This window comes from Trifolium pratense, linkage group LG5, assembly GCF_020283565.1.
Source record: "Trifolium pratense cultivar HEN17-A07 linkage group LG5, ARS_RC_1.1, whole genome shotgun sequence".
NCBI lineage: Eukaryota > Viridiplantae > Streptophyta > Magnoliopsida > Fabales > Fabaceae > Trifolium > Trifolium pratense.
In genome coordinates this window covers 1907078-1920332 of record NC_060063.1, presented here as the reverse complement: position 1 = coordinate 1920332, position 13255 = coordinate 1907078, and the positions used below count along the sequence as shown (strand labels likewise).

General features: G+C 31.1%; 1 protein-coding gene across 3 annotated transcripts; it reads left to right on the top strand.

Moving 5' to 3' along the window:
* The first annotated feature begins 207 nt into the window (after positions 1–207).
* On the top strand, positions 208–11861 carry LOC123884940 (putative ABC transporter B family member 8). 3 transcript variants are annotated; one of them, XM_045934165.1, is made up of 9 exons: positions 208–702; positions 1150–1204; positions 1924–2102; positions 2404–2861; positions 5936–6479; positions 7185–7364; positions 8323–9615; positions 10284–10699; positions 11419–11861. In XM_045934165.1, exons 1-9 carry the CDS (start codon positions 469–471, stop codon positions 11774–11776), a joined length of 3717 nt encoding a protein of 1238 aa, XP_045790121.1. In that variant the 5' UTR covers positions 208–468; the 3' UTR covers positions 11777–11861. The 3 variants fall into 3 exon arrangements, with proteins under 3 accessions (XP_045790121.1, XP_045790122.1, XP_045790123.1); XM_045934167.1 differs by having other exon boundaries at positions 574–702; positions 1155–1204; XM_045934166.1 differs by lacking the exon at positions 7185–7364 and having other exon boundaries at positions 269–702.
* Positions 11862–13255: the final 1394 nt, after the last annotated feature.

The following is a 13255-nucleotide window of genomic DNA, read 5'->3' as shown; positions in this document are numbered from 1 at the left end:
GAAAATTTATTATTAATAATATGACATTATTATTTTACAACTGTTTCATATGAAATTTGAGTTGTCTCTTAAAGTTAAAAAAACAAACTCTTACCACCAAATTAATCACACATGTGAAATTGATTTTATATAATTATTTTACCATTAAAAAAATAAAAACACAGAAAAGCCAAGCACAATAACATCTTTTAACAACCCCATAATCTCACATAAAGCTTATGATATATGATCCATTTTTGTATTTTCGCATGGAATATGCCACACTTTTTAAGCCTTGACAATAATGCAAATATAGTGTTCACACTTGACACTTATATATAAGTACTAGTGTCTAACAACTAATATGTATTATAATATAGGCTTATATAGTTCACCTCTCTTCTTTGTTGCTTCATTAACAAAATAATCTTAATTAGAAGCTAGCTAGGTTTTCACTTAAGCTAGCTAGCAAATTAAGGAGGAAACCAAATGGACTCTAAAAAAGAGGAAGGGGTGAGAAAAGTAAAAGAGGGAGGTTCAATAGGCATAATTTTGAGATATAGTGATTGGATTGATGTTGTTTTAATGTTGATGGGTGCTTTGGGAGCAATTGGAGATGGAATGTCAACAAATGTTTTGCTTCTCTTTGCTAGCCGTATTATGAACAGCTTAGGTGGAAGTAATAATAACAATAGTGAGACTTCCATGTCTGAGGTTGAAAAAGTAAGTTTTTACTTAAAATTGACTAGTTCTTTAGTTCTTGGTTTACTCTTTTTATTCTTAAAAAAAATAACACTTCATCTGATCTTAAATATAAGAGATATTTGAGTAAAAAAAAATTGATGTATCTAGTTCAAAGTTTGAACCAAATATATCAACTTTGTTGATCAAATAGTCCCATATATTTATGACCGAAGATATATAGTAATATTGGTTCAATTTTTCGTTTTTATTTTAAAGAGTTTAGCAACAAAATTTACACGCACTAACTATTAAACAAGTGAAGAATTACGAATTTAAACTCGTACTTACATATATTGAATATTCATGCAGTCTTTTATCATATGAGTTGTATTTATGGAACACAATATTCATTTTTAGTTACATAAAGTCCTATGTTTTCCTCTAATGAGACTTAATTTTTATTTATTTTTGGTTTATTATTTATAGTGCAGCTTATATTTTGTCTACTTGGGATTGGCAGCAATGGTGGTGGCTTTCATGGGTAATCTAAATTCAGAGCTTTGTTTTTATTGCTTTTAACTTTTTGAGGTCAAGGATGTCCAAGTTTGAACGAGCATATTTAGGGATTACCAAGTAGTAGTGTGTACCTAAAAAGGAGACATGTCCTTAGTTTTCACATGTTTGGTCATTTGAAGTATGAAACCCTAAAAGGTTTTTTCCCCCTAAAAATGAGAAGTACTAACCAATAAACTAACAAAATTAGGCTTCTACATCTTTTCAACAACAAAAAGTATTAGACAAAAACCAATATACAGTAATATGCAAAAGTGAATATTGACTAGTTGAGTTGAGTTGATTCTGATTATATTTTAGTCTGATTAAACTAAATTGAATCGCAGTTGATTCAACCGATATTTATTTTTACTTTTTATACGAATACTTTTTTAAGTTTTTATTTAGCCGACTAAACTATTACTTGAAAGTTGTACTGGTTCAACTTTCGGTTCAATTCTTAAACCCATTTCAAGAACAACATTAAGCTTTTACAAAATCGATCAATGATGTGATTAATATTGAAAAGCATAGACTATACTAATTTCTCAAATTAATTTATATAAAAATTTAACCATGTTTAGAATCTTTAAATAATAAGCCACTAGTTTTGGTCATAGGTTCGATCCTCATTGACAACGTTGTAAAAAAAAAATACAAAATCTAGGACTCATATATATCAATAAATTTTATTGGATGTTTTTGTAGAAGGGTATTGTTGGAGCAAAACAAGTGAGAGGCAGGTATTGAGAATTCGCTACAAGTATTTGGAAGCTGTTCTTAGACAAGAAGTTGGGTTTTTTGATTCACAAGAAACAAATACTTCTGAAATCATTAATAGCATATCAAAGGACACTAATCTTATACAAGAAGTTCTAAGTGAAAAGGTCGGTCTACTTTCATCTTAACTTTTTAATAAGGCTTAACTACACATTTGGTCCCTTACGTTTATTTTAGGTTTCAATTTGGTCTCTTACGTTTAAAAAGTATCAATTTGGTCCCTTACGTTTATTTTAGGTTTCAATTTGGTACCTTACGTTTAAAAAGTATCAATTTGGTCCCTTACGTTTATTTTAGGTTTGAATCTCAACTGAATAATGTGTCTGATAGTGTTTCAAATAGGATTACTTTCGATGGAGAACTTCGTAGAAATGGATAAAAATGACCTTTCAATCTTGAATTTTTCAGGTGCCTTTATTTTTGATGCAATCATCATCATTCATCTCAGGGATTTGTTTTGCTACATACTTCTCATGGAGATTAGCATTAGTAGCATTTCCAACTCTTGTTTTACTCATAATCCCTGGCATGATATATGGAAAATACCTAATCTATTTATCAAAATCATCAATGAAAGAGTATGGAAAAGCAAATGCAATTGTTCAACAAGCATTAAGCTCAATAAAAACGGTTTATTCATTCACTGCTGAGAAGAGAATAATGGAAAAATATTCAGAAATATTAGATAAAACTTCAAAGCTTGGAATTAAACAAGGTATAGCTAAAGGTTTAGCTGTTGGAAGCACTGGTTTGTCTTTTGCAATTTGGGCTTTTCTTGCTTGGTATGGAAGTCATTTGGTTATGTATAAAGGTGAAAGTGGTGGAAGAATCTATGCTGCTGGAATTTGCTTCATAATGAGTGGATTGTAAGTGTTTCTTCTACCTCAATCTATTTTTCTTTCTTTCTTTCTATTTTTTCATTTTTGTTAATTAACAATGATATTTTGAAATCATAAATTCGATATCCTTCGATGTTGCATTCCTGTATAGAACAATTGCACCTTCACGCTCTTTAATTTCGTTCACAATTGTTTGTTCTCGTCACTTAGAGAGTTAAAATTGTATAATGAAAACGTACAAAAATACATTCAAAATAAGTGTTGATATGATCGGAAAGAGAGAAAAAAATAATTATATAAAAATAAAATCCGCAAATAAATAAAGGTTTTGACATTTTTTGATGTTGGAACGGGGACATGCATAATTTTTTTTATATTGTTAATTAGATTTAATTTTGATTTTCTATTCATAGACATAATTTAAGTATTAATTTGACTTTTTTAAAGTAAAAGATTCATTTAAGAAAATAAAGTGTAGAATCAAAATTATTGATTAAAATTAAACCATTGAAATTGTGATAAAGTAGATACCATACATGCATGGACAGCTCAAGATAAGACGAGACAAATACTCATTGAGAGTTGAGACTTAAAAGTAAATTCTAAATAAGTGATTAACAAAATAAAAATTAGAAGACTTTTTTAATGCTAACAAGAATATTGTATTCTAATTTTATTTAAATTTTAACTTTTTATTTGTGTCTTTACTGTTCACAAGATGAGGGACCATGATTGCCTGTCCATTTTAACAGCACGCAATTTCACGTTGTTCAGATCGGACGGCTCAGATTATATATTAATAAAATTAACTATAAACAATCTTGAACGTCAATTTTAAATCGGACGGTTAAAAACAATAACTACGTCAATATGAATAATATAATAGAAGGCTTTGACCCATTTTAAATTTTTTAACTAAAAATATATATTCATTATTCATTTAAATTGACAGAGTATATTAGAAATAAACATAAATTTAACACCATTAAAAATAAAAAAAAAATAAGTAAACAACACTGCATTGAGACAACAAAACCAAAGGAAAAATAACACGCGAAACTTTGCTGTTGAAGTGGCGTTTTTTAGATGAACTTAATTAATTAAATGCTTATGTCAAATAGATAATCAAATAAGTTAAACCAAAAGTTTATAATGTATTTTTCTTTTGTAACTCTATAATTTTTCTTAGTTGCTTAATTAATGGAGATGAATTATTCATACAGTTATGTGAAAAGTAAATTATAGGAGGCTTTGTATGTGAAACTAAATTTTTATTACACACTTTAATCTTTAAAGTGTACTCTCATTACTTTAACATAGTTAAATCCTTTTTAGAGACCCATGCAATTTAGTAGCAAATCGTTGAATCATGAATTCATGATCATAATACATTAAAGTAAAATAATGACACAGAAAGTTCAAGTAATAATGATCTAATTAGAGTTAATACAAATTTTATATCCAACATAAAGTAGCCAACTTGATTTAATTAACTTTATTTCCTGCCTTTTGTAATAATCCCTCCCACTAGTACAAAAAAAATGCTTTTTAAGACTAATAAAAAAATCCATTGGCATTATTTTCTTTAGGGAAAAGGGTGATTAAAAAATAATTGGTTTAAATATTCCATGAAAAATGTGTGAGAATGGAATCAAATCGTTTCAGAAAAGTTTTGTTCTTTATTTTTTTTCCATTAATTAATGTGCCAAATATTTTACTAAACTAACTCAAATTGATCAATTTGAGGATATACTGTTTGCATGACTTTTGCCAAAAAGAGCCTGGAAAGAAATTTAAAGAAAATGTTCTTTAAAAAAATTAAAAGAGAACACTTTAGAGTAATCACTCATAATTAATTATCAGGGTTGTTTAAGTCAAAAAATTTGCTTTAAAGATGAGGGTTTGTTTAAGTTAAATTATCAGCACAAAAGAAAAGATTAATTTAAAGATGATGGTTTTTTTTTTAAGGATATTCTTTGTCAATTTAAAGAAAATATATTTTTTAATAGACAAAGAAGATCCTTAAAAAAAGAGAGGAAAGAAAAGGGTGAAAATGCATTGAATTTATGAAAAACATGTTTAAACTTTGAGTTTTAATTTTCATACTTTTTTATTTATTTTTTTAGTACAATTTTGAGTTTTTATTTTCATACTTATATGCACAGTTTCTCATAAAAGTAGTTTTATTTTTATATTTTTTTGTCAACAAACTTAATAGTAAGATTTCTACTTTTATATTTTTTACACAAGAATTCTACTCTTTTAAAATCCGTTTGATTTGCAAAAGTTAAGTACCGGACATAACAATATATATGTCAGAACAATACATGACAAATATTTAATATATTTAACAAATTTTTTCTTGCAAGAAGTTTGGTAGAAAAATGTTATTTTGATATTTTAAACAATTTGTGCATATAGGACAAAAAGTTGTCCGATAGTATAATGAGGTATAAGAATTTCAATTTTTGTTACTCTCTTGACCCTTAGTTAATCCAATCCCATAATCAGATTTTGAATCAAACATAGTACAACTGAAGTTGTCATCTTCAATCCCTTATGTTTTAGCAAAACAAACATACTCTTACGGTGAATAAGTGGAAAATCTCGGGAGCCGGAGTTTGAACCCCGAACACTCCACTTATTCACCTTTAAGGTGGATTTTTTAGTCACTAGGCTACTTGATCGAAGAAAAAAAGTGTGATCTAGCCACTAGGGTACTAGATTATTAGACAGAAAAAAAAAACATATTAATTGAGAGAAAGTCCACATTTAGTATCCAAATGCTTGTGAGGGAAAGTATCCAAATGATTTGAAATTCAGCTACGAAATAAGTAAAGTCTAATCAAACATGACTACCTTGAATATAATTATGCCCGGCGAAGAGAACATAATGAAAATTAATGTAGTAATTAGTAATTATTTAATTTTGAGAGTAATGCTAGTTTGGGGCCAACACTTATTAGTAGATTTGGCCCAAATAATAACACATATTTCCTTCATATAAATATTTTTCATAATGCTTTCTTCTATTTTTCCATTCTAATAATTTATATTTTTGGTACATTCCATTCTAATAATTTTATTAATGATGAATTTAGATCCTTGGGAGTAGTACTTCCAGATTTGAAATACTTCACAGAAGTATCAATTGCTGCATCAAGAATATTTGCTATGATTGATAGAACACCAGAAATTGATAGTGAAGACACAACAAAAGGAATTATATTAGAAACCATAAGTGGCAAATTAAACTTTGAGCATGTAAAATTCACATACCCTTCTAGACAAGAAAGTGTTGTACTATATGATTTTAATCTTCAAATTGAAGCTGGAAAAACTGTTGCATTAGTTGGTGCAAGTGGAAGTGGTAAATCAACAGCAATAGCATTAGTACAAAGATTTTATGATGCAAATGAAGGTGTTGTTAAGGTTGATGGTTTTGATATAAAAAGTTTACAATTGAAATGGATTAGAGGGAAAATGGGACTTGTGAGTCAAGAACATGCTATGTTTGGTACATCTATTAAGGAAAATATTATGTTTGGTAAAAATGATGCTACTATGGATGAAATTGTTGCTGCTGCTACTGCTGCTAATGCTCATAATTTCATTAGGCAACTTCCTGATGGATATGAAACCAAGGTATGTTATTGTGGTCTCTTAACAGATCCGGATTGCATGCATGCATTCAGAAGAGATCTGGTCCTCCGATTAAGATTAGATAGTCCAAATTGAAAGCGGTTTATTCTTATTATTTAAACTGTTTTAAATTTGGACCGTCTCATCATGATTAGACAGCCGGATCTCTCTTGACTGTATGCAGTTTTGACTGCACGCAATCCAAATCCGACTTTCAATTCTCAATTGTTTATTTCTAAAATTATTCAAAATGATAAGTAGTACTCTCACATATTGATATAGTGCACGTTTGAATTGACAGTGAGTTTGACAGAATCACGATGTGCTACTGTGATTCAGGCAAAAACCACCCTTTTGAATTTTCAACAAAATCAGGGTGCACTGTGATTTTGTCTAACTTGTCTTCAATTTGAAGATGTTCATAGATTGTGTTTGATTATATGGCGGCAAAAATGATTTTGAATGGATTGATCTTGCTATCCTAGCTCAACTAACAAATGTTGACATTGTTAAGTTAGATATCTGTGATGTCTCGGGTTTGAACCCGGGACCTTTTATTTGTGTACATGAATTTCACGTAGTATTTATCATTCTGTCTATAGACAAAAAAAAAAAAACATGAAATGAAGGTCTCATAAAAGTTTATTGAAAGTTTACATCAATCATTCATAATATATGAATCTAATGACTTAATTGACCGTAAACTAGATTGGTGAAAGAGGAGCACTTCTTTCAGGAGGACAAAAGCAACGAATAGCCATTGCAAGAGCTATCATAAAAAATCCTGTAATTCTCTTACTTGATGAAGCAACTAGTGCACTTGACTCTGAATCTGAATTATTAGTCCAAAATGCCCTTGATCAAGCCTCAATGGGAAGGACTACTTTGGTATGTACAATCATCCATTTAATCCATAATGAATAGGAATTAGACATGCTTTCAATTGTTGATTACTTAAACACGGTTTTGATAAACAACTTAATTAAGCACTTATCATATAAGTGTTTATGAACTTGTTTGTCTCTGACGGGATTTGAACTCGGCACCTTGAGGTAACAAGGCTAAGCTCTTACCACTGAGCTAGCACCTCAAGTGTGTTTATGAACTTGTTTGGATAGACTTGTTTATACTTATCTACTGATATTAGCATTTGTCAGATTGTTTCTGAGAGCTTATGGAAACATGTTATGACATGACCATAAGTTGTTTTCAACTTATTTTCTTAAACTTTCTAGGATAGCTTATGAAAATAGCTTATATGAAAACATATTGACTTTATTTATCTTTCATTATAGGAATAACTTATACCTAAGCAGTAAGCACTTATATGATAAGCGTTTATGCTATAAGCACTTGTTTTCATAAGCTATCTAGGTTTTTTTTCTCATAAATAAGCTGAAAACAGCTTATGAATATGTCATGAGTTATTTTCAACTTATTTCTTCAAGCTCTTCATGATAGCTCATGAAAACAGTTTATAGCTTATATGAAAACAGGATGACTTTACATTATCTTTTATTATAGAAAAAGCTTATATATAAGAACCTACTTCCTCCGGTCACTGCTATAAGAAAAAAATCACTTTTTAGGTTCATTGGAAAACTGATGTATCTGGTTTATATTTTTTAGGTTAGTTGAAAAATTTGTGTATCTGGTATAATATAGACCAGATGCATCAATTTTCCAATAAACCTAAAAAGTGATTTTTTTTGCTTATAATAGGTGATCAGAGGGAGTATAAAATAAGAGCTTATTATAATAGTAATGGGATCAATGAACAGAATTTACTTATTCTTCATGATTAATTCCTGTGTATATAACAATGCACTACTTTGAACTGGAACAGGTTGTTGCTCACAAGCTATCAACAATCAGAAATGCAGACCTCATAGCAGTTATGAGTAATGGTTGCATCATTGAAACTGGCACACACAATGAACTAATCAACATTCCAAATGGTCACTATGCAAAATTAGCAAAATTACAAACACAATTAAGCATTAATGATGACCAAGATCAAAATCAAGAACAACAAAACATTCTTCTTTCTGCTGCAAGAAGTAGTGCAGGTAGAACAAGCACTGCTAGATCAAGCCCTGCCGTAATGTTTCCGAAATCACCATTACCTAATGATATAATCACTTCTCAAGTTTCTCATCCATCACCTTCATTTTCAAGGCTACTTGTTCTGAATTCTCCTGAATGGAAACAAGGACTAATCGGAACACTCTCAGCTATTGCATTTGGTTCAATTCAACCGATTTATGCATTAACAATCGGTGGCATGATTTCAGCTTTTTTCGCTACAAGTCATCAAGAAATGAAACACAGGATCATGAACTATTCGTTGATTTTCACTTCTCTATCGCTCGCTTCTATTATACTCAATCTCTTGCAACACTACAATTTTGCTTATATGGGAGCAAAGTTAACAAAAAGGATAAGATTGTGTATGTTGGAGAAAATCTTAACCTTCGAAACCGCTTGGTTTGATGAGGAAAAGAATTCTAGTGGTGCATTGTGTTCGAGGTTGAGTAACGAAGCATCGATGGTGAAGTCACTCGTTGCTGATAGAGTCTGTTTACTTGTTCAAACCACTTCGGCTGTGACAATCGCGATGATCATAGGTCTTGTAGTAGCTTGGAAGCTAGCTCTTGTTATGATAGCGGTCCAACCACTTACAATACTTTGTTTTTATACGCGAAAGGTTTTGCTTTCTACGCTTTCAACTAAATTCGTTAAGGCGCAGAACCAAAGCACACAGATTGCTGTCGAGGCTGTTTATAATCACAGAATTGTGACCTCGTTTGGAAGCATCGAAAAAGTTCTCAGACTGTTTGACAAGGCGCAAGAGGCACCGAGGATGGAAGCTAGGAAGAAATCTTGGCTAGCTGGTATTGGTATGGGATCTGCTCAGTGTTTAACTTTTATGTGCTGGGCTTTGGATTTTTGGTATGGTGGTAGATTGGTGGAAAAGAGAGAAATTTCTTCGGGCGATGTGTTTAAAACATTTTTTGTGTTGGTTAGTACCGGAAAAGTTATCGCTGAAGCTGGTAGCATGACTTCTGATCTAGCTAAAAGCTCAACAGCAGTTGCATCAGTGTTTGAAATTCTTGATAGACAATCACTTATTCCCAAGGTATGTATCTAAATCTGTATATTATAGCGACAAAATTACATATGTGGTCCTTGGAGTTTTACTATTTTCAAATTGATCCTTTTAGTTTTTTTTTTCTCCTTATTAGTCCCTTAAGTCTCAAAATGTAGTTAAACGGAAATTCAAAAAAGAGGACCACAACATGCACATTTTGAGATTTAAAGGACTAATTCGGGAAAATGGTACCAAGTATTTAAGTCGCTCAGTCATTTAAAGCGCCTTTACCCTTTGGACTTGACGCTTGGAGGCCGTATAGTAGGTACCAAGTATTTTGGTCAATGGTCATTCAGCGCACCTTCCCCGGTGCAGCATGAGTTCAATCTTATGGACCAAAATACCTGGTACCGAACAAGTATCCCACTTAGCGTCAAATTTAACGAAAGAAAATGTCAAATTGGTAAAAATTAGTGACAAGTGGTTTAATGATTTTCCGCAAATCAGTCACAAACTCTGATAGGTTGACAATGTTTATTAGTTTTTCTATATTAAACACTATTTGTGGACCTATTAGAATTATCCACCTCAACAGTGTACCAGTGCATATCCAAATAAGATGTGTGCCGCAGTGTTCACCTTAGAAAATTGATCGCTAAATAGTAAAAAAATAAATTTGTATATTGATTGATTGCTTGATAATTTTCTGTGATTAGGATGGAGAAGAAACCAATGGAATTATGTTGGAAAAGCTAAGTGGAAAAATAGAACTAAAGAATGTTGATTTTTCTTATCCAAGTAGAGCAAAGACACCTATTTTGAACAAATTTTGCTTGGAAGTAAAGCCAGGAAAAAGTGTTGGACTAGTTGGAAAAAGTGGATGTGGAAAATCAACAGTGATTGCATTAATACAAAGATTCTATGATGTTGAAAGAGGATCAGTGAAAATTGATAATGTGGATTTAAGAGAATTAGATATTCATTGGTATAGACAACAAACTGCATTAGTAAGTCAAGAACCTGTTATATATTCTGGTAGCATCAGGGATAACATTTTGTTTGGAAAACAAGATGCAAATGAAAATGAAATTGTTGAAGCTGCTAGGTCTGCAAATGCTCATGATTTCATATCGTAAGTTTCGTCTTTACATATATATTTTGTTTATGATTAGGAATAAAATTCGGTACTTCAATCCTACCAAAAAAAAATAAAAAATTCGGTACTTCAGAGTTTAGAACACTAACACACACTGCGTACCAATCATTTGTACTAGACCTAATAGTTACTCTCTATTTAGTATTGTGGTATATGGCTTTTATTTGATCCGATTCAACTATGGTTGAGACGATTGAACCATGAGTCGAATGTCTCACCAGTTTGATCTCCGATCGACTTTTAAAACATTGATATGAACCAACTTAAATTAACTAGACATGTTAAGCATTATTTCTGTTAAGAAGTCTCACATCAGTTGCGAGATGACATGAATATGTGTTTATAAAGTAGAGGTAATCCTCACCTTACAAGCCGATTTTGTAAGGTTAAGTTAGGCCGCCTGCTATAAGGTGTTTCTGATCGAGCCATCCACCATTTATATTCGTGCCCCAAGCCCAATAGTGTTGGGCATGAGGGGGTGTGTTAAGAAGAAGATGTCATGAATATATGTTTATAAAGTAGAGTCAATCCTCACCTCAGTTGCAAACATTGACAAAATTGGCCGAACTTCACGATCAAACACTAGTGTTGTTGTTCTAACAGATATTATCATAAATAATGTGGAATTAGAAATTGAGTTACAGTACTACTTAGCATTTTATAAAATGTGCACATTTCTAATTTTTCTAATGCAGATCATTGAAAGATGGATATGAAACTGAATGTGGAGAAAGAGGAGTTCAATTATCAGGAGGACAAAAACAAAGAATAGCAATTGCAAGAGCCATAATCAGAAATCCAATAATACTTCTACTAGATGAAGCAACAAGTGCTTTGGATGTTCAATCAGAACAAGTTGTTCAAGAAGCACTTGATAGGATTATGGTTGGAAGAACTACTATTGTTGTGGCACATAGACTTAACACAATCAAAGAACTTGACTCAATTGCTTATGTCTTAGAGGGTAAGGTTGTGGAACAAGGAAGCTATTCTCAGCTTAAGCACAAGAGAGGTGCTTTTTTCAATCTTGCCAACCATCAAATCCAAACTTAGTTATTGTAAATGAGTAATCTTCATGTAAACTTTGAGGAACAATAATAATATTTTTATCCAAGTTTTTATTATATGGTTGTCTCTCATCTGAAGGCTACTTAAGGTGTAAATTAGGTTTCAGGTCCTTTATTCGGACTCAACTTTCCGACAACAGGGGAATCATGCAGTTGTACGCGGTAAGCAATCTCCAGCAAATAAACTCGAATAAGTCAATGCAAATAAAAACCATGCAAAATTAACAAAATGACAAGATTAAGAAGGAAAATACAACTACGTGAATTGAGATCATATGCATCAATTATGTATGATGAAGAAAAAAATTACATGCATGAACTAAGTTTATGTACGCTATGTGAAGTGAGTTCACATCTCCATTCGTGAGCATACATATATATATATATATATATATATATATATATATATATATATATATATATATATATATATATATATATATATATATATATCTTTGACAATGAAACAAACTCGAATTGCAAATGGAACTAAGTTCACGTATCGATAGGTGAACTTAGTTCACTTATATATCTTTGACAATGAAATTAAAGCCGAACCAAAACAAAATAAAACTTAAACCTTTAATCAACTAACAATGACATGAGACTTAAACAAAAAAACATTTGGATTCGACAAAACTTCAATCGAAACAAAAGTGGAAATGAAAACAAAACCTTACCTCTAACTCAAAAAAGTTGGAGGAAACCAAATCTATCCGTCCGGGATTTGCTTCACTTATCTATCATCCATTTAGGTGAAAAAGATAAGTACAAGTGAAAGATTAGTAAGACATATTAGCAGAATCCACTTATTTAAACGGGTCTCGCTAGTCACTAATCTATCATCACTTGTGTCTATCTCTTACATAAATGATCAATAAATAAATTGAGTAAATAAAGAGTAAAATGTGGAATTTTTAGCTACCTGACTACCTAAAAAAAATATTGCGCATAATGAGAGAGATTTGTCTAAATTGTGCACATAGAATTGACCTATGTTGATAAACATATAAGTTTGTGTTTGTTTGGTTTGGCGTTGGAATGGCCAAACACATGTTAAAAGGCTGTGGACGTGAGATTTTAATTGAAGCAACCCAAAATTGATTTCAACTCAAGTCAAAAATGTCTAGCTTCTGCACTAGTAATGAAAAGGGTAAATAATCATTTATCCCCTGCAAAATCAGCCAATTTTCGTTTACACTCCTGCGTAGATTTTTTTTTGTTTATCCCCTGGAAAATTAGATTCCCTTATTTTGCCCTCTGGATGTACAGCAGGACATGTGACTGTGCAAATATACTGACGTGGCTTGTACACGTGAAAAAAAATCACTTATATTTATTTTTTAAATTCCACGTCAGATAATATATATATTTTTCAAAAAAATTAATATATTTTTCCTAAAATAAAAAAACGAATTTTCTTATTTTGCTCCCAAAACAAAGAATTTAATTTAGCTATGTTAGC